The 22,958-nt window shown below is 37.4% G+C and overlaps 1 protein-coding gene across 2 annotated transcripts; it reads left to right on the top strand.

The window, feature by feature from the left end:
• Positions 1 to 842: 842 nt before the first annotated feature.
• Positions 843 to 10,856, top strand: LOC123235745 (protein cornichon homolog 1-like). Of its 2 annotated transcripts, XM_044661950.1 has the most exons (2): positions 843 to 876; positions 10,336 to 10,856. In XM_044661950.1, the coding sequence occupies exons 1-2, from the start codon at positions 843 to 845 to the stop codon at positions 10,680 to 10,682; spliced, it is 381 nt and encodes a 126-aa protein (XP_044517885.1). In that variant the 3' UTR covers positions 10,683 to 10,856. The 2 variants fall into 2 exon arrangements, with proteins under 2 accessions (XP_044517885.1, XP_044517884.1); XM_044661949.1 differs by lacking the exon at positions 843 to 876 and having other exon boundaries at positions 10,248 to 10,856.
• Positions 10,857 to 22,958: the final 12,102 nt, after the last annotated feature.

Raw genomic sequence — 22,958 nt, 5'->3', positions numbered from 1 at the left:
CCATTAGAGAATAAGAAATATTAAAACAAAACTGAAAGGTTGAAAAAGATGTGGAAAAAATGTAATACATCTACAATAAAAAACAAAGTCTTTCAACCAAGAATATCTCATTCTTCACAACTAAAAATAATAATTCAAGGAGAAAATTTTATGAGGAAGTAGTTCTTTGTTTCAAAAGGATAAATACAACATAGAGAAGAATTCCTGATAGAAGTTTAGTGTTGAATAGGAACTGAAGAGAAAACTTGAAAATTAAAATATGTTGAACCACAGGAAAAGAATTAATGATGCTGAAGTGCTTATTTTCTACTAGGTCCTGTTATATAGAAGTGAGGCAATCTTGGTTAAAGGAGGGATAAAGCTGATATAGATGATAGGAGGAGGAATGAAGGGGATAGCTGAGTGTATGGAAGGGATGAATGGGTAGGTAGTATATAGGAAAGTAAGGGAATGAATGGGAGTATACAGGAGGGCAGCTCAAACAGGCTAGTCACAGAAGGCTAGAGACAGAGGATACTTGGAGGAGATAAGATGGGTTCTTGGGGCAGGGAAGGTATCTCTACAGTACAAGAAGAATTTGGGCCAGTCAGAAATTTAGATCAAGGCTGGGGTTTTTCTTGTTAATTTCTAAAGTTCTTTGAGGGAGGAGTCAAAGGCTCCTCCCTGCCAGTGAAACTGATGTCTGCAGGAAGTCTCCGCTGGGTACTTCCTGCCCAAGATGGATGCCTAGGTTTCCCTAAGGAAATAAAAGGAGAATAATTCTTCCCTCTTTTGCCTTTGCCTTAATCTTCAATACAATCATTCACCAGAGGCTTTGTATAGGTAACAAAGGGGATTTATTAATGTCAGGGATAATCAAAGGGAAAGAGGTTTTAGGTTTTTATAACTGCTGCTGGGGAGAAGGCTGGTGCTGGGGGATGGGTCACAGGAGAGGGTTAGACTGAGAGAGGCTGGCTTTCCTAGTCAGGAAGGTTTGACTGCCTTTGAAGTAAAGTATTTATCAAATCACTAAATTAGGGGTAGCTTGATCTAGGACTTGCCTACAGAAACTAAACCCACAATGTCCAACCACTAAGCCCACCCTTCCTCCCAGGGCCCAAAAGGAAATTCAGGGAAACAGGAGGGATATAAATGAAGAGAGATCAGGGAGAGGTCCAGAGAGATCAGACCAGGTCCAAATGCCCCAAAAGACAAAAGCACAGGCCAACGCCAAAGCCAAAAGGCAAAAGCCCTTCAGTTGGAGCTTCAGCACTATTTATAGCCTCAGGCTCCAACTGCCTTTCTGAACATTCTAAAACCTAACTGCCAGGGCTGCTTACAGTTGAATTTGCAAAAGCAAAAGCTTCTGTTGCAACCTGCATTACAGTCCCTTTGAGGTTCACTGAGAGGCTTGTAAGATTAAAATTAATATCAATAATTCCAAGCATTATATTTTATAAAATTTATTAATAATCATTTGAAGTAGAAGAAATAAAAAAGAGAAATACAAAGCTAAAGTATGACCATGTGAGTAAACTTTCCTGCCAAGCTCTCTCCCCAGCCTCCACAGCCATGTTCTGGGAAAAAGAGAGAGAGAGAGGCGGGATTATACCAAAATATATCCTCCCTACATTATCACATAAACTCGTAAGGTAACGATGCAGATGGGATACTGGTGTCAGAAGTGGAATCAAAAGATCCAGAATGAAATTTGGGATGTAGTGAATTGAACTGTGGGGGAGTTAAACTCATTTACTCTGAATGTACACTCTTATGCTAAAGGGGATTGCCCTCTAATTTGCTTTTAGTCAATGAACCCACTTAACATTGGTTTTGCTCTCTTTCTCTTTTATTTTCCACTCATCCCCAAATTATTGTAATTTCCCCTTAGAAAGTGCAATATTGTATGCACCTTTAGTAAGAGATCTTTAGAGATATAAACTGGTTATGTGTTTTTTTCATTGGATTCATTGGAAAAACTAGGCATGTAAATCTGGGAGATTTCAATGTGCTCCTCTCCCAATGGAATTGTAGGGGGGGGGGTTGTAGACAGATTTTGCTCCCCAGAACTATCTTACCCAGTATCCCATTTGCTATCTTACCTTATGTGTTTACACTACATGAGAACATAAGGAGAATATATTTTGGTGTAATCCTGCCCCCCTCTCTCTTCTTCCCAGAATGTGGCTGTGGAGGCTGTGGGAAGAGCTTAGCAGGAAAGTTTACTCACATGGTCAAATGTTAGCTTTGTATTTCTCTTTTTTAATTTCTTCTACTTCAAGTGATTACTAATAAATTTTATAGGCCTCAGATATTAAGATAAATACAGAAACTAGTTGTGATTTTTTTTCTATTTTATTGGTTTTAAGAGATGGGAGATAAAAAGAAATAAATTAGAGAAAGGAGAAAACCGCTATTTCTCATCACTGAGGTTCATGATATTTGGAGGAAAAGGTATGGGGAGAAAACATCTTATGAACTTTATTTTTAGATAAAGTAGACCATGAAAGTTTTCTCTCTGTCTCTCTGTCTCTATCTCTGTCTCTCTATCTGTCACACACATATGTACACACTAAAGTTTTTGTGTAGAAATATATTAAATTTAATAGAGTTTTGACAGAAAAAGAAGGAGAAGGGAAAGGAAGTATTATAGAAAAAGATACAAGTAAAACAAATGACAGTGTAGCAGTTTGCATTATAAAGGGTAAATTTGAAAGAGAGAAAGAATGAGAACCAAAAACAGGGAGCTGTTTTAAATTTTAGATCACTAGTGTTTATCCTTCTCTTTCATCTCCCTTGTCTACTTTGTAAAGAGGGAGATTGTGACAAAGAAAAAGCAAATAAGATAAAGAAAAATGAATAATATATAGTCCTATATCGTTGTATACAACAAATTCCAGATACATACATAATCTAGATATAAAAGTTTATATCATAAACAAATTAAAGGATGAGGGAATGAATTCTTTACAAAACAAAAGATAGGATCATGGAATATAAAATGGAAATTTTTATATATAACAATAAAAATTTTTGCACAAAAATCAATGTGGTTAGAATTAGAAAGGAAACAGTTAACTGAGAGAAGAAAACTGCTTTTAACTTCTCGAGAAAAGATTTAATATTCAAAGATATATAGAGAATTAATTCAAATGTAAAAGGTAAAATATCCTTTAAAAAGTTCTCTTTTTACTCTTTGATAAATTGTTAATGGACATTAACAGATAATTCTCATGCTATTAGCAACAGGATAAAATTTTCCAAGTCTCTACTGATAAGAGAAATGTCAATTAAAAAGAGGATGACAATTGTTGGAGGGATTGCAGGAAGATACACTGATTGGCCTGTAAATTAATCTAATCATTCTAAAAAACCACATAGAACTATACTACTTTCTCCCAGTCGCAAAACTGTACATATCCTTTGACTTTAAAGGAAGAACCCATATGTATAAAAATGTATAGAAATCATTTTTGTTGTAACAAAGAACTGGAAACTAAATGAATGTCTATCAACAGAGAATAGCTAAAGTAAATTATGGTATATGAATATGCTAGACTACTATTGCACTAAAATTATAAAAGAAGTGACTCCAGAGAAACCTAGGAGGACTTGTATGAACTGATGAAGGATGAAATAATCAAAGTCTGAATAACTGATATGATTACAATATTGTGAAGGAAAATAACCTAGAACTGATCACTTTTCTAGAAGATTTAAAGATCTTTTCCTCCTGATAAGAGAGGTGATGGATTAGAAGTGCATAATGAGATAAATACATGCTTTTTCTAATAAACTGAAACAGAAATCCAGTTCATATTCACCTTTCTTATTTGAAATGTTTGCATTTATTTATAATTGTCAAGTGTGTAAATGAAATTAACTCTAGCGCATTCATAGTCAAAAATTCACTTACCCTAGGCATCTAGATTATATCATCTCCACCTCCCTCAGGGGGAGTGGAGATAATTTAATCACACATGACAATCTAGATTATATCATCCCCACCTCCATCAGTAGGAAGGGGAGATAGTTGATCACATGTGACAATAAGTATCAAATCAAGAACAAAGGATTGCCCTTTGGGCAGTCCAAATCAGTGTAGAGGCTGCCATTGGTCCACTTGAATTAAAGGTGGGCCCACTGACGAGAGACACTATCTCTTTAAATATGTGGGTTACAAGCTGGTAATGGGGGTTCCGGCTTTGGACTTGGTGCTGAAGGTGCTCAGCTGAGACCTCAGAATGCTTCTACTCTGAATTGTCACATGGGTAAGTTAGGCTGACTTCCTTGGCCTACCTTGACGTTTCCAAACTCTGCCTTAAGTAGGCTTATGGCCTCTCCAGACCTGGACTAGCCTCTCCCTCTCTCTATTTCCCTATTTCTTACCTTCCTAATTGTAAAATAAACTACCTTAAATCCGATGCTGACTTGGGTCTATTTTAATTATGGAATCAATCTGAATTGTTGATTCCTGGTGGCCACACTTTAAATATATATTTATAAAATACCTAAAATCTCCTTCTTACACAAGTTCATAATTTAAAATAGAATCTTTAAAAGAAGAAAGGGAAATAACTGAAAGATTAAACTCTCAGAAGAGCTGAGATCAAAGACACAAAAAGAGAAAGGCCATTTCATCAGAAAACTCATGCAAAAGAGAAAATAAATAGGAAATATTGAGGGGTTTGAGGTGTAGAATAAAAAAGAAGAGGGAGTTCTTAATTTCTTTTTTTCCATGTCATAGATATGACACTTTGCTGAGAGGGAAGAAGTAATATAGAAAGTTTAATGGGAGAAAATAGGAGGAAAGCATTAAAATCATTCTCTTCCACTGAGGTACAGTCTGATCCTCAGATGAAAAATTAGTAAATAAGGCAACCAGGGAAAAGTCATATAAATGGTGGCACTGTTGGTGGCTGGGGCATACTTCTATATATGTTAAAGGAACACTGAAGCTAGAGGTCATGGAAGTTGAATAGGTTGAGGAAGTAGGAAACCAAGATTTCAAAAAGAACCTGGTATTGAATTTGTAGGAGAAAAAAAATTGACTTGGGGCTCCATAGAAGATATCTTGACAGGACTGAGAGAACTTTGAAGGAAGTAAAGTGGTTGGTGAGTGACAGTGGTATAAGGAAATTATGAAAGTAGCAGCAAAGAGCAAGAAGTATGCCAACTTCTGGCACCTAGTTAGTGTTTCATCTTAAGTTTTCTGAAAAAGTTATCAAGAAAATCTTTTACAGTGTCATAATCATGGTGAGGGGGGGATGGGAGAGAAGGAGCAAAACTGAAATATAGTCAAGAGTACTGATTGCAGAGTCGCAAGAGATATGGTGTCTGCAAATGGAAGTTTAAGGCACCAGATCATTTAAAGAATGTGAAAGGAAGAGATTCAAGAGGAAGGGAATTTTCTAAAAAAGTAAATAAATAAATAAAGATTCCAGAGGACAGAGTAGAAAGATGAGGATAGTTAGAGAAGTTTGGCATAGCTATCACTATAATCCTAAGCATAGTGCCTCAAAGAGAGTAAGCATTTAATAAATGTTTGTTCACTGTTTGATTGATGACATAGTATCATTCTTGAAGCCAAGCAGAATGTCAAGGGCAATCTACTCGATGAAAAAAATGGGCTCAGAGAGAAGGGTGATGTACTTTGGATCCTAAAGGTGACAGACCTCTATCAGAGTGGAGGAAGCACTATGTTTGTTTATTCCTGGAGTGAAGCCCTGGATCCCTCTTGTTGGTTCAAGTTATATGCCTTATGTCATGGACTTTGGATGCTTAAATAATTTTCTAGAGATCACCAAGTGGGAGGCAGCATAATAGATTGGAGAAGGCATGATATGTGGAATTGGAAAACTTAGATTTAAATCTCAGTTCTGTCACTTTTTGTCTATGTAACCTTGGGGAAATAATTTTATTTCTCTGGAGCTGGTATTGCTCATTTCTAAAATAAGGAGGGTTAAATTCATTGACCTTTAAGTCTTTTATAGTTTTTAATCAATAATCCTATAATTCTGTGACCAATTCTAGCAGATACCACCAATCTGGAAAGATTTCAAATATGTAACTCTATGTTTTCTTTTAAAGCTCAGCTTAACTAAGTTTATAGTGACATCATCAGATTGGCGATAGGATAAATTTTGGTCACAAAAGCTTTCAGAAACGATTTACTAGTTCTCTAAACGTGACATTCCCCATGAAATAAGTATAATCATAGAATGTTACAGTGGGAAGGGACCTCACTAAATTTGGCTCAAACTATGTCTGAAAGGAAATCTTTTCAATAATGCCCATCAAAAATATTCATACAACCTCTGTTTAAAGATTTCTTGTAAGGGGGAATTCATAGTTACTCAAAATTGCCCATTAATCTGGAGGGCAATATTAGTGGATTTTTCTTCTTATGTAGTCAAAATATGCCCTTCTTTCATTCATTCATTGGTCCTAGTTTTCTCTTATAGAGCAAAACAAAGCAGTTTTCATCCTCTTTTCAGTAGTACTTTCAGTCACCTAAAGGAAAATAATTCAAACTCTTTGCTGGAGTTTACTTACCTGTGTCAGTTAGCCAAATATCATCTTTAATAGTATTATCTATTTTATAATCATTCCCATAATCATTCCATGAAAACAGGCATACACAACTGGTCCATCTGAACATTCCACATCCACCCCATTATGCAACCTTTTAGTTTTAAAGGTAAATGATATGTGGCCCACAGACACCAATGAAAACCCAGTGGAAAGGCTGAATGAGTTAAGGCAACCTTTTAGAACAATGATCAGCAAACTATAGCCTGCGGGCCAGATGTGGCCCCTTGAAATGTTCTATCCATCTGTGTGACATTATTCCTAATCTGACAAATACAATGAGTAGGATACAATACAATGAAACTTCAAAAGAGTTGCCTTAGAAACAGACTGACAGATGAGCATTTCCTTTCCTTTGACCCCCTCTTTAAAAAGTTTGCCCATCACTATTTTAGAATGTTGAAAACTGGCTTGATTGACAGGGACCATCAGGAGGAGGAGAGCAAAGCATTATGGGAAGGAAGAATCCTGAACTGAGGGCTTTTGATTGGAGATCTTGGGGTGAGAGGAGGAAAGTAACTCACCGGGTAACCCATCAAAAGCCGACCCAAAGGGTTTCTTGGACAGCCATCCCCCATAGCCTGGTGTTCCTGTCAGCTTCTAATATCAACTTAAAAGAGAACTGAGATCTCTTCATCCCTGAGTGGTCTTGGAGCAGACCCTGAAGACTCTAACCCGTACCTGCCTTACAGAAGTACCCTACCATATTTCCAAAAGCATAGCGTATAGATAGAAATAAGAATTAAGGGGAAGGGAAGGTAAACCTCTGGTTTCAGCCATTTTGGACTGGCTGGGGGAAGGACTTTGTTTATTTCAAGGGACAGAGAGGGACAAGGGTCTGAGAGTTAGCTGCTCAGGTCAGACTCCATTTCTGAGTGAGACCCCATGTGGAGCTGTTTTTACCCAGTGGGGAGGCTTTTACCTGAGGAGGGTCTGTGCTTACCCAGCCAGGGATACCACCCACATTACCAACTAGGAAAGCCTTCCCTCAAGCTATCAGTGCTAGCTCATTCTCTGATTAGCCATTTATACAGAGAATTTCCCTCCTTGTCCCAGTAATATTGATATAGAGAGTCTGTCTTCTCTTTACCATCAAAATACTCTCAAATATATAATTTATTACACCAGACTACTGTTAACTAGTCAACTGACCAGCTAGTCTCAGGAGAAGATATTTTTTGATATTGTAAGGAGTAAAAATTATGGTTGAACTGAATATTTAAGAGTTTTGGTCTCCAGGAATTGTCTACACAATTTCCAAATTAAAGACCCAAGTCTGGATGACTTTCATGGTGGTTTATTTACAATTAGGAAGAGGGAAAATAGGGAAAATGAGAGAGAGAGAAAGGGAAAGAGAGAGAGAGAGAGAGAGAGAGAGAGAGAGAGAGAGAGAGAGAGAGAGAGAGAGTTAGTTTACTCTAGCCTGGTCTGAAGATGCAAACCAGGCAGGGCTTCAAAGGCCCCAACAAAGGAGGTGTGGCACAGAAACTAATGAAACAAGGCTTCTAACCACGAGAGTCCTCTTCCAGGACAGGAGGCCTCTTCAGAGGCTAGTGCCTCCAGAAGAGCCAAGGAAAGGGAGTCAGCCTTCCACTCACCTGTATGACAATCCAAAAGAAAGCAATCTGAGGTCTCAAACCCGAGCTCCTCCAAAGCCAAGTTCAAAAGACAAAAATCTCTCTCAAAGGAAGTTGCCATCATATTTAAAAGATAGTTCTTTGCCTCACTTCCTGCGTCCACCCTCCAGTTCTACATGGACAAATGGCAGCTTAACCTCACTTCGGACTGCCCAGGGGACAGTTAGTTCTTTCTGATTCGTCACTCACCAGCACATGTGGGTCACAGACCTCCCCCCTCATCACTTAATCTTAAGTGTGGTGGGGTGTACATATTCCTGGTGGCTATATTTCTAAAGAATAAATAGGGATGAGCAAATTCCATCATCACAATATGATATTACACGCTGAATCTTCTTTCTCTTTTCTAATAATCAGAGAGAAACTAGGTGGAACAGTAGGTTGCATGTCCAGCCTAAAGACTCATCTTCCCGAGTTCAAAATCTGACTTCAGACACTTACTACCTGGGTAACCCTGGGAAAGTCACTTAACTCTGTTTGCCTCAGTTTTCCTCATCTATAAAATGAGTTGAAAAAGTAAATGGCAAACCATTTCAGTATCCTTACCAAAAACAAACAAACAAAGAAACCCAAATGGGGTCACAAAGAGTGGGACACAACTGAAATGACTTAACAATAGAATTGTGTACTGGAAATTATCACTTTGCTAAGACTTCTTAGGGATTATTAAGGCTTTTGTGAGAGTAGATCATAGAGACTTCTGTTACATGGGAAATGTTTGTGGGCATGTATTCCCCAGAATTCTGGGGTTTTACTTTGTTCTTGAAGGACTCTTTCCAATGAGACTTTTTATAAACTGTTGAGATGGAGAAGGAGAAAGTGGCTTATGCCTCCAGGGGGGGTATGTTGACCCCTGTTGCCATAAGCAATGGAATTTAAAGAATGAACTGAAATTTCTTTTGTAGAGCAAGTGTGCAAATGTTAGTGGACATGTGGGATAAGGAGAGAAAAGAGACTAGAAGAAGTAATAGTACAGACCAGATGAGAACTTAACCCTGAAGCAACAAATGTAATTAGAGTTTATAACAGGGATCGGCAATGTATGGCTCTTGAGCCATATCTGGCTCTTTTTAGGGCTACATCTGGCTCTTTTTGCAGTAGCCATAAAGTCAACTGTGGCACAGTAACTAACAGTTTACACATGACGTCGTGCATCACATGATCCTTTCGGTACCTCAACTATCTTCTAAGATAGAAGGCTCCCTTATTGATATTGGCACACGAGACAAATCCTGGTCTTTAGTTTGGCTTGGTAGGTGTGCTATGTGTTCCTCCTTCTGCCCTCCTTTTATTCTTTCCACACCTGTTACTGACATCTTGGGGTTCTGTATAGTGATTGATCACTTTTGTCTACATTCTCTACCCCTCTGCCTCTGATTTACATGGCTTTATCTCAGTGCATTCATGGGGTCTGCACTCCCTATTTGTGGGATTATTATTGTTTTTAACTTTTCTACCTGCTCTTAAAGGGGAACTGTAGTCAGATTACATCTTTACATATGCTTCATTAGTGAGAAGCATTTCTCCCCAGTAGTTGTTTCATTTGATACAGAATGACTGAATAGAAAGCACTGATAAATATCTGTACCAGGAAATGTGTGTGATAAGTCTTGGCCAGTTTTCCATAAAAAGGTACCCTCCTCCCCCACTACTTACTAATGCCTGCACACAAGTCATGTTAATTTCTGTAATCTCCTGATCTCCTACTTAATTTATGTGGCCAAATGGCTTAACCAGCAGGCAGCAGCTTTTTCTTCTCCTGTTGCCTGACTTTAGAGAGGGAGAGGAAAAAGTATTCTTCCCTGAATTTTTCTCTCTTTATTTCAGCAATTTTCTTAGTGTAAAGGAGTTTTATATGTATGTGTGCAGTTATATCAGTACTATAGTGCCCCATTAAGTCTTGTTTTTTGATTAATAATCAAAATAATTTTGATTAATAATCAGCAAAACCATGCAGCACCAGAAGTCACATTAATGTACTCTATTCATCGTTGGTTAGCGTTATTAAAAATAGTTCAGAGATCCTATCTTTGTGGGGCCATGGCGTTCACGTTCGCTGCCTTCTGCTACATGCTGGCGCTGCTGCTCACCGTTGTGCTCATCTTCTTTGCCATCTGGCACATTATAGCATTTGATGAGCTGAAGACTGATTACAAGAATCCTATAGACCAATGTAATACACTCAATCCTCTTGTACTTCCAGAATATCTCATCCACACTTTCTTCTGTGTCATGTTTCTCTGTGCAGCAGAGTGGCTTACATTGGGTCTCAATATGCCACTCTTGGCATATCATATTTGGAAGTATATGAGTAGACCTGTGATGAGTCGACCAGGACTTTATGATCCTACAACCATCATGAACGCAGATATTCTAGCATACTGTCAGAAAGAAGGATGGTGCAAATTAGCTTTTTACTTACTATCATTTTTTTACTACCTATATGGCATGATTTATGTTTTGGTGAGCTCTTAAGATGTTATTCAACAGACTCAATTAAAAGTGCATGCAAAAGCCACAAAGTTGAAAGGATTCTGTCCAAGAAGAACCTGTTTCCAAGATTAGCTTATGGAATATGATCAGTTACTTAAAAAAAAAAAAAGACTCCTTATTTTTAAAATGTTTCCACGTTTTTTTTTTTTTTTTTTTTGTGGACTTTTCATATGTTATGCTCGGACAAAGAAATTAAATGGAATTACGTATAAATGAATATAAAAGGATTACCTCTGGTATTGACAGGTTTGAACTTGTACTCCCTAGGAACAGCCATAATTTTCTGAATAATTGTATTAATTATTGACTTTCCTTAGCCTATTGGAAGTTTTTGTTTACAGTAGCTTATTTTGGTTCTATTGAAATACTAATTATAAATTAGTTGTAGAGATCAAGTGCTTTTGAAGGACTGAAAACTGTATATCTGAGTGTGGAAACCTCACAGGTTTCTTCATATATCATGTAGAAGATTACATGGATATATTTGCAAAAATAAGGTTGATGGGATTTTTTTCTTAACATTTGAATATTAGCCCTACATATTGCATGACCTAGGAATTCCCCATAATAGTTCCATACAATTCATATACTTTAATCCTTAAGCATAAGTGAACTTACTAAGAATATATACTAAATGATCTTGGAATGCATTTAAAGTTATTTTAAATGTTTTCATTTGTAGAAGTCACTTAGTAAGAAATTCGGTATTCTAATTATTGTTACAATCCAGTGATAAGATATTCTTAAGGACTTGCAAGTATACCTTAGATGTTCAGAACAGAAAATGAGAGAGAATATTGTGTAACTACCCTGCTGTTCCTTAGTGCAATACAATAAAAGTCTAAAATTAAGACTTCTTTTCAGTGCATTGTTTTAAAGACGGCAGAGAGCTACTTAAAATTGCTTTATTTACAACTATAATAAATACGTATTAGTTATATTTTTAAACCAGTATTGTTATGGATTTTTTAAAAAATTCTATTCCCAAGTGAAAAAGGGGCATTTAAAATTTCTAGGCACACTAATCCTTGATTTTGACAGACTCATATAATTGAGATTTTTTTTCCCCATCTTTTTAGGGTTTAAATGGCACTTTAAAAAAATTTCTAATGGGTTTTAATTTTTTTTAAATAAATTTATTTCTGGCAAAAAAAATAGTTCAGAGACTTACTTTAAAAGTGTTGTTCTTAAATAAAATGCACATATTTACTTGTATTCAGTGTTAAACATATTGTACGGCTCTGACGAAATTATATTTTAAAAAATGTGGCGTTTATGGCTCTCACGGCCAAAAAAGTTGCAGACCCCTAGTTTATAAGCTACTTTCTTTCCTTATTTTCTTAATAAGCTTGTCATAATGAATTTCTCATTAGTTTGAATCTGTTCACTTTTTTTTCCTATTAAGAGGAAGATTAGGGAAGAAAGGGAGAAAAGCCATCTGGACTTTATTGAGACCTGACATTTAAAATATTGTTTTAAGGTTTATTTGCATTTTATGCTATCTGATGATATTAATAAACTATTTCACTGAAAATGTTCCTAAATATTCTTATAAAATTTATTCTTGTTGAACAGTATTCATAACAACTATTTTAAAATGGTTTTAGTTATTATTGTGAATACCAGTCATATAGTACAATAACACAATGATGAAACTATTGAGAAATTTAGGGCTATCTTCTATTTCTCTAAAATCTTGCTCTACTTTTCACATAACTTTTTGGTGTTCCTCTTTGTCAGGGTATAATTTGTTACTTTTCCTTTTTTCAATGTGTCTGCCTTTACCAAGTAACTTGAATTTTTAAACTGACTTTTAAAAAATGAATGGAAAACAAATTCAGAAAACATTAGAATTTTCTTGAAGACATAAATGGGATTCAAAGAAGGAGTTAAAGAACTGTCTTGGGCAGTGATGGGCAAACTTTTTAAAGAGGGGGCCAAAGGAAAGGAAATGCTCATCTGTCAGTCTGTTTCTAAGGCAATTCTTTCGAAGTTTCATTGTATTGTATCCTACTCATTGTATTCATCAGATTAGGAATAATGTTGTGCAGATGGATAGAACATTTGTCTCCCCCCCCCCCCATATGGCCCATGGGCTATAGTTTGCTCATCACTGGTTTTAGGAATAAAGTGGATGAATATTAGTGACAGAATTTTATTACTTCTATTTTGGTTATTTAGAAGAGGTTTTTTTCCTCTTTATTTTCTGATTTTTCATGCTATTCTCAACAGGTGAGGTACCAGGTAAACATAATATATAGGCAAAGATAGAGTATATATATATATATATATATAGACCTGTCATTTTGATGGCCAGATGCTAAAAAAGGTCCACTCCAAAATGTTATTAATTGAAAAAAAGGTTGAGACATTCTTCTGATGTGCATGAAGTCCATCAATTAACTGATTGAGTGACAAATATTTAAATGCCTAATATATGTCCAGTACATGTTTTTACTTTTGATCAAATTATCCATTTTTATTTAAAAACATGCTAAAAATGTGGCATTAAATAACAAGTCAGGCAAGAAGGTGGAAGAACACAGGTATACCACTGCAAGTAGAAAAGTTCATTAGATGGGGCAGCTGGGACCTATATGGGACTTGAGACCTATAGCTGGAAGGTCCTAGGTTCAAATCTGGCCTCAGATACTTCCTAGTTGTGTGACTGTAGGCAAGTCTATTGATTCTAGGATGGAAGATAAGGGTTTTTTACAATTTTTTTTTAAAAAGAAGAGTCCATTAGAAACCAACAAGCTTATTTTCTCTTATAGACCCCATGGGAAAGTTAGAGGTATATTTGAGAGTGAGAGGTGGGAGTCATCTATCACCCACTGCCCCTATAAAAAAGTCCTGCAAGTTGAAGTGAGGTGGTAAGGACCCCAAAGATTCTCACCTTGAGGAATATTGCTTTGTTGTGGATGGAAGGGAAAAAAGAATGGAAGAGATTGAATATAAGGCAATGGGAGGATGGACTCAAGGAGGCTGAAGGACACAATGTTTCCCCTCCTGTTATTGTATCCCTATTTGTTAGTACCTCCCCCCCAAGAGTGGACAGGGATATAGAATAGAGGAAACACATCTGTTAATTTAAGCCACTGGTATTCCAGTAGTTCTGCAGAGGTCCAATTGGAAGTCAAAATCCAGAGTGAAGTGGGATCTGTTTTAGATAGCAACCCACCTGGGGAATGGAGTATAGTGTCAAGGGGAAGAGGTTACATAAATAATATAAACTCTGTAACATAACAGATGATATAACTATAACGTCATTAGATGGGTAACACAGGAGGTATCTGGAAAAGCTTCATGTAGGAGAGAGCTTTGAAGACTGAAAGCAGCTCTTTAATGCCCATAATATATCACTGAGGCATAGTAGATAGAATTTCGAAGATTTAGGCTTTAATATATAGGTGATCATGGGTAAATTAATTAATCTGTATGTGCCCCAGGTACCTTCCTGAGATTTAGCTACTGAATCAGAAATGTGTTATTCTGCCTAGAGTTTCTATACCAGATATTACATGCTGAAAAAAAAATCACAAATAATCTTTGTATTCCCAGAAATTTAAAAACAACAACAACTTCTGATGTGGTTTAAAAAAAACCACCTTGGTATAGAGAGTATGTTATCTATCTCTTGTGCTCTGTCTAGGTTATTCTATTTGATGCTAAGCTAGGCAAATAGTAAATAAGTTTCTACTCAAATATGTATCTGCATTATCTTCTCCTTCTTTCTCTTCCTTTTTCCCTTAGTCAGATCTCCATTTTGTATTCTATCTGGGAACTGCCTCAGTAACAATAGTATAAGTTTTTGGGAAGGTTTTGCTTTTTTTGCTAAGGGTTCCTAGAGTTCAATTTTTTGTTTAGTCAAAACTTGTCATTTCATTAACAGGAAGTAAACTTTTGCAATGGATAGTCTAAGAGATTTGTTTGGGGGTCTCAAAAATTAAATGAAATTGTTCAGATCAGAAAATATATATGTAAGAGGTGGGACTTGAACTTGGGTCTTCATGACTCCAAGGACAGCTCTCTACTGCATCATGCTGCCACTCTTATATTCTTATTACTTTGTCACAAGAGATATAAATCAGATGGATTTAGGAGAAGACAGGATAATATGGGGACTAATCTGGGACCACACATAAAACTGTGGGCATAAATTAAATAGAACATAACATTAAGCACCAAAGCTTCTACTGCCATATGTTATCACAGGTCTTGAGATAATTTTCACTTTTTCCATCACATGTAAAAGTCTATAGTTCTGCTAATGCCAAAAAGAAAAGGTTGTAAGAGAGATTTTAGATATTTATAGATATATATATAAAGTGTGGCCGCCAGGAATCAACAATTCAGATTGATTCCGTAATTAAAATAGACCCAAGTCAGGATCAGGTTTAAGGTAGTTTATTTACAATTAGGAAGGTAAAAGGTAAGGAAATAAAGAGAGGGAGAGGATAGTTCAGGCCTGCTGAGGCCTGGATGGAGAGAGAAGGTTAAAAGGCTAAATAAATGAGGCTACAAGCCACAAGGCCTAGCAATCAGATAGGCTAGAGCCTACTTAAGGTAGAGTCTTGGAAAAACGCCAAGGTAGGCCAAGGAAGTCAGCCTAACTTACCCACGTGACCATTAAGAGTAGAAGCTGCCTGAGGTCTCCCCCGAGATCCTTCAGCACCAAGTTCAAAGCGGGAACTCCCTTAGCAAGAAGTAACCAACATACTTGAAGAGATAGTGTCTTTCGTCACTTCCTATGGGTCCACCTCTAATTCAAGTGGACAAATGGCAGCCTTTATACTGATTTGGACTGCCCAAAGGGCAGTCCCTTGTTCTTGATTTGTTACTTATTGTCACGTGTGGGTAACTCATCTCCCCTCCCCACTAAGGGAGGTGGGGATGATATCATCTCTATGCCTAAGGTAAATAGAGTTTTGACTATGAATGGGCTAGAGCTAATTCTATTTACACAAGGTAAAATATATGTCATTTTAATTTGCCTAGAATGTCCGTGCCTTTTAATATCTAGTCACTTAAAGAATTGTTAAAATTATGTCTCTGATTAGTTAATTAGATGATCATGTTAACTTGGAAGTAACACAGAACTACCAAAAATAGTCAGAAAAACCATTGTTTAATCAGGATAGGGATAAGTCCAATATTTGGCCTTTTACTCAGAGTCTGGCACCACAACTTTTACAGGGTCTACGCCCTGGACTCTGGGGATAATATCCTTGGGAGTGCCACCGTGCTAGATGAGGACTCCAAAGAACAAAAGAATTTGGGAACCTATATAACATTTGGGGAGATCCAGGGGCAGGGAAAGATGATGGACATTACCATGACTACAAGGAAATGGGAGTGCTGGAACTATACTGACAGGATACCATCAAGCTTGGGAAAGGAATCATAACCAGAGGCTAAGGTGTAAGGCTACCTACAATAGATACTAAAAGGGTGGTCTCTGCCCAGGTGTGAGTCTTCCTGGAAAAGGATCTCTGATACAATGGGGAAGACTACCCAAGACAAAAGGATATTTAGCATTTACCTTCGGTTCCATTATTCAGTCTCAAACTGCTAGTTTGACATTCTCTTCAGGGTGGATTCTTGGGAACTGGGGACTTGGGACAGGGGACAGAGGACAGGGGACAGGAAACGGGGAACAGGGAACAAGTACAAGCTTTGGGGTCTCCAACTTACAAGCTACTCCTAAAATTTGGGGTTCATCAGATCTTACGAGGCTACAAGTTTGGGGTTTCTAGATTCCAAGTCTACAATCATTTATCTATTTGTGTACATGACATAAATTTTGAATTTTCTATGACACAAAATTCCTACTCATTTCATGTCACTCAAAATATTTTTCAGAATATTGATTTGCTGGTGTTTGTCAGAAGTTTGATAAGTCTGTCTTTTTCATTATAGGTTATACTTAATATAATACCAATACAAATCAAATAATATAATTTATTTTATATAGTCTTTTAATATAAAGATCTTTGTTCTCTACCCAGCCCAAGAATAATATACATGTATCTTTTAAAAATGCTATTCAATAATAATGCCCATAATGAAGAAATTATTCTGAAAAAATAAGCTAGTTTTAAAACATTAATTTGTTATTATATCCTTAAGTTAAATTAAAATAAATATGTAAAGTTTAAATGGGGTTGAGAAAAGATATTTCATCAGCAAAGTTGACTCAGGATTATTTAAACAAGAGATAGAAATCAAGCAAACAGCACCAACTGGCAATATATAAATATAATGCTATAAAAATTATGAAACACTAAAACACTGGGGGCACATAACTTTTGATCAGTTTTACAAAAGCTCATATTTCAGTGAAACAATCACCCTTGGAATCTGGATCCTGTTAATAAACAATATATTTAAAATGTCCTAGCTAACTTCCACAGGAAAAAATATTTATAAAATCTTTTTTTGCCTCAAAAAAGGATAATTTGCTAATATTACTTAAGGGTTCTTGGTGATCATGTATATATAGGTATATATTTTTCTACATGTGCATATACACACAGGAATGTATGTAGAATTTCTTAAAATAGTTGAATTTCACAGGACAAATCATAGAACAAAATTAACCTAACAGATAAGATATATCTTTGACCAAAATGGAACTTAAAAGCTAACATTTACTTTTGGAACAGAAGTGTAAATAAAAACCTACATTATGAATTTACCAATTTCCTCCCCTTCTATGTTAAGTGGACGTTAATCTTTGAACTCAAAATCCATTAGTATTTCAATAGGGATTTCCCTCTGAAGCAAAATAAAAAAATTTACTGATTACTAATCCTGGTATGAAAAAATTCAGGACCTAAATTAAAATAATTTTCTGAAACTCACATATTGCTTTCTACTTCTTTTAGAATTAAATTATAGATGGAATTCATTTTTACACTAAACTTTCTTAGTAACTTACACAGTACCATTGCAGTTGTGTTCATGACTTTTAAATCCTCCCTTAAAACAAGTTTGAAAACACGAATAAAGGTATTGAAAAGTTCATTTAGACTTTTCAGTTGTAATTAAGAAAACAAAAATGAGTATCTTGACGGGAAGTATTTGATGACCTTTTTTCTGATGGTACAGATGCTTAGGGTTGTTAGAATTTCTTAAATCTCTCTCTCTCTGTATGCTAAGCTGATAGTCAAGTATCAAATTTAAGGACAAGCCACTTTGGTCTTAGAAGTAATCTCTTTTTAAAATTATTATTATTAAAAATTCATTCATTTAATTAATTAAGAATATTTTCCCATGGTTACATGATTAAACATGTTCTTTCCCTCCCTTCCTCCCTCTCCACTCCCAGAACCAACAAGCAATTCCACTGGGTTTTACATGTATCATTGTTCAAAACCTATTTCTGTAGTATTAGTATTTGCAATAGAGTGATCATTTAGAGTCCACATCCCCAATCATATCTCCATGGAACCATTTAATCAAGCAGTTGTTTTTTCTTCTGGGTTTCTATTCCCAAAGTTCTTTCTCTGAATGTAGATAGCATTCTTTCTCGTAAGTCCCTCAGAATTGTCCTGGATCATTGCATTACTACTAATAAAAAAGTCTGTTACATTTGGTTGTGCCACAATGTTTCTGTATGTAATGTTTTCTTGGTTCTCTGTTCCTTTTGCTCTGTATCTATTCCTGTAGGTCTTTCTAGTTCACATAGAAATCCTCCAGCATTCCTTTCAGCATAGTAGTATTCCATAACCATCAGATACAACAATTTGTTCAGTAATTCCCAATAGATGGGCACCCCCCTCATTTTCCAATTTTTTGCCACCACAAAGAGTACAGCTAAAAATATTTTTGTACAAGTGTTTTACCTTATTATCTCTTCGGGGTACAACCCCTGCAGTGGTATGACTGGATCAAAGGGCAGGCAGTCTTTTAAAGCCCTTTGGGCCTAGTTCCAAATTGCATTCCAGAAAGCTTGGATCAATTCACAACTCCACCAGCAATGCATTAGTGTCCCAATCTTGCCATATCTCCTCAAACATTAAGTACTTTCCTTTGCTATCATATTGGCCAATCAGCTAGGTGTGAGGTGGTACCTGTGATAATGAGTGAGATTAAGCCTACCCTGCCCATTCTTAGATTTAATCACCACAGGTGAAAACAACCCCATTTAATTCTCAGGTGACCCATAAGTCTGTGACCCACAAGTCTGTGACCCACATGTGCAAGAGTGGGTGACGAATCAGAATTGACTGACTATCCCCTGGGCTGTCCTAAACAAAATGTCTATTGTGATTGGACACATAAACTAGGAGGAAGTGTAATGCAGAGTTGCAGCAAAAGCCTTGCTTTTGCAAACCAACTGTAGCAGCCTGTTTATTAGAAAAGTTTAGAATGTTGAATCAGCTTGGGGGCTGGGCTCATGGGAAAACTATTAGAGCTAGGTTATAAATATCCCTGGAGTTCTAACTAAAAGGCCTTTTGCCTTTGGGGCATGTTGGACCTTGTCTGTTCTTTCTAGACCTCTCCCTGACCTCTCCATTTACATCCTGCTACTTCCCTGAATTTCCCCATTGGGCCCTGGGAGGAAGGGTGGTTTGGTGGTTGGACATTGTGGGTTTTAGCTTCTGTAGGCAGGAAGGACAAACTAAATCAAGCCATCCCCTTATCTAGTGATCTGATAAAATACTTTTACCTCAGGACAGTGAAACCTTCTCTGACTGAGGGAACTGGACTCTCTCAGTCTGAATCTCTCTCCTGTGACCCTCCCCACAGCACCAGCTTTCTCCCTAGCAGCAGTTACAAAACCATCAAACCCTTTTTCCCTCTGCTTACTCCTGGCACCAATGAATCCCCTTTGATATCTACACAAAAGCCTCTGGTGAATCATTGTACTTGATATTAGGGCAAAGGCTGAAGAGGGAAGGAATAATTTTCCTTTTATTTCTTGAGGGAAAACCTAGGCATCCATCTTGGGCAGGAAGTAGCTAGCCGAGACTTCCTGTAGATTCAGTTTCACTGGCAGGGAGGAGCCTCGTGTTTCCTCCCTCAAGGGATCTTAGAAATTGACAACAAAAACCTTTCAGCCAAACCCATATTACTTCTGGCTGACTCAATTCTTCTTGTATCACAGAGATAGCCTCCCTGCCTCAAGGACCCAGCCTATTTCCTCTCAGTACCCTCTGTCTCTAGCCTCATTTGATTAGCCTTTTTGAGCAGCCCTACCTATATTCCCCATTCATCCCTTACCTTCCTATATTCTCCCATTTATTCCTAACATCATCAATATCCCCTTACTTTCCATTAGAGAAGGCACAGGAAGTGACAAAAAAAAGTGCCCTTAAAAAGTAGTGACAATTTCCTGTACTTCTTCTCTTCTTGTTCTTTGCCTGGATGTGAAGGAGTGCTGGCTGGGACCCTGAGACCCTGGTGAGACTGTTCTTAAATCTCTTCCTCAGAACTACACATGGTGAGTTTCGGGTTAAGATGGCGGCAGAGTAAAAAGCAGCTGCTTGACCTCTCCTAACCCACGCATATAAGACTCCTCAAGAACACATAAAAACAAATCCAGAGGAAAGAAAGGACACCATAACAGGGCACAGCATCGAAGGTACGTGGAATTGGGGCATTTCCATGCTATAAAGGGGTGAAATAGCTCTCACAAAAACATGAGCGGAGCAACCCCCTCCCCCACCCCACACCACCTACAACGCCAAAGCCAGTGCACAAGAGTCAGAACAAGCTTGGGGCACCCATTAAGTTATTGGCAGCTCCCCAGGGCTTGTTCCTGAGAGCAGCAAGACTTAAGACCCCCCAAGAGGCTAAAGAACTCACGGACTCTGAACACAGACCCTGAGCCCAGGCGCAGGCGAAGGGGCTGACACAGGCGCGGGCTAAGATGTGGACTAAGGCGCGGACTAAGGTGCTGACTAAGGTGCAGATGAAGAGGCTGATTCTGAGTGCAGGAGTGGGGACCCAGTGCAGAGAGGTGCTTGACTACGGAAGCAGCTCCCTGAGACTGTTAAAGGAGCTTCAGGCAGAAGAACAAGCAAGGAGACCACCAGGAGGCTTGTCCCAGAACAACTAAACTTGAGATCTCAGGAGTCTAAAGAGCACAGACAGATCCTGGGCACGAGCATAAAGCTGAGAGGGCACTCAGCTTACAATGGCAAGCCAGAATCATCAGGAAAACCAGAAAAAACCTTTAACACTCGACAACTTTTACACAGAAAAAATCCAGACAACAGAGCAAACAGAAGAGGAGAACAATAGGGGCAACTGGGTAGCTCAGTGGAGTGAGAGTCAGGCCTAGAGACAGGAGGTCCTAGGTTCAAACCTGGCCTCAGCCACTTCCCAGCTGTGTGACCCTGGGCAAGTCACTTGACCCCCATTGCCCACCCTTACCAATCTTCCACCTATGAGACAATACACTGAAGTACAAGGGTTTAAAAAAAAAAGAAGAGGAGAACAAACAAGTAACCATATCCAAACCTTCCCAAAACAATGAAAACGGGTCACAAGGTCTTGAAGAGTTCAAATCTGAGATCATGAGAAAGATGGAAGAGATCTGGCAAGAAAATAACAGTTTAAAAGGCAGAATTTCACAATTGGAAAGTGAGGTAACTAAATCAAAGACCAGAAATGACCAGATTGAAAAGGAAAACCAAAAGATTGTAGCTGAAAACCAGTCTCTAAAGGCTAGAATTGGGCAATTAGAAAAAGATGCCCCCAAATCAAAATAATTAATAAGCAAATTGGAGACCAAAATCAAACAGCTGGAAAAGAGGTCAGACCAAACTGAACAGGAAAATCAAAAGCTTATAGCAGAAAACCAGTCTCTAAAGACAAGAATTGGGCAAGTAGAAGCCAATGATCTGTCAAGACAGCAAGAACAAATAAAACAAAGTCAAAAGACTGATAAAATAGAAGGAAACATGAAATATCGCAATGAGAAACTGACAGATCAAGAAAACAGGTCTAGAAGAGACAATCTGAAAATCATTGGTCTTCCTGAAAAAGCAGAAATTAATAGAAATTTGGACTCCATACTAAAAGAAATTATTCAGCAAAATTGCCCTGAAGTTCTACAACAAAAGGGCAATATAGACATTGAAAGGATCCATAGATCACCCTCTACACTAGATCCTGAAAAGACAACCCCCAGGAATATAATAGCCAAATTCAAGAGCTTCCAAGTAAAAGAAAAAATTTTACAAGAAGCCAGAAAGAGACAATTCAGATATCAAGGAGCACCAATCAGGATCACACAGAATCTGGCAACCTCCACACTAAAAGACCACAAGGCTTAGAATATGATATTCAGAAAGGCAAGAGAACTGGGTTTACAACCAAGGATCACGTACCCATCAAAACTTACTATATTCTTCCAGGGGAAAGTTTGGGTATTCAACAAGATAGAAAATTTCCAAGCATTTGCACAGAAAAGACCAGGACTAAATGGAAAGTTCTATATCCAACCACAAAAATCAAAAGAAACATGAAAAGGTAAATAAGAAACAGAAGGGAAAGTAAGAAAACTCATATTTTTTAAATTTGCCTCTTTAAGGGCTTTAATAAGATCAAATTATTGGTACTCTTATGTGGAGAAATGTTATGTATAATTCTCTGTAGTGAACAATGTTCACCATTATCACATTCACTATTATAATAATTAGAAGAATTATTCATAGGGAGAGGTTGGAATACTAAATGGTCTAAGATGATATGGGTCAGAGGGAAAGAGGGGGTGTGAATAGTAGAGGACACCAAGAGAATCTTGAAGGAATAAGAAAAATAGGATATTCTATTACACACAAAGAGGGCATGGGAAGGGGAAGGGATGAATACTATTATAAGAAGGAGAGGAAGAGAGCATTAAGAGGTAATATTTAAACCTTACTCTCAGTGTAATTAACCCTGAGAGGGAAGAGTAGCTATATCCACTGGGATATAAAACTTTATCTAACCCTACTGAGAAAGTCAGAAGGAATAAACCAAGGGGAGCACGGGAGTGGGGAGGTCAAAAAAGGGAGGGGAGAAGAAGGGGGAGGGAATTCATTAGGCCTTAAAAATAAAAATAGGGGAATAATAAGGGAGGGGGTAAAAAGGGAAGTAAATCAAGAGAGGGGACAAGGGTTACTGGCTTAAAGCAAACCACTGGTTTAAAAGGAAATAGTGTGAGAAGAAAGGATAGAACTAGGGGAGGATACCAAAATGGCGGTGAATACACAACTGATAATTATAACTCTGAATGTGAATGGGATGAACTCACCCATTAAA

This window comes from Gracilinanus agilis, chromosome 2 (genome assembly GCF_016433145.1).
Source record: "Gracilinanus agilis isolate LMUSP501 chromosome 2, AgileGrace, whole genome shotgun sequence".
Lineage (NCBI taxonomy): Eukaryota > Metazoa > Chordata > Mammalia > Didelphimorphia > Didelphidae > Gracilinanus > Gracilinanus agilis.
The sequence above is the reverse complement of the archived record's forward strand: the minus strand, read 5'-3'. Positions and strand labels throughout refer to the sequence as shown.

Excerpts from the sequence above, each read along its gene's own strand:
- LOC123235745 (XM_044661949.1), top strand. The coding sequence starts at position 10,248 with ATGGCGTTCACGTTCGCTGCCTTCTGCTACATGCTGGCGCTGCTGCTC.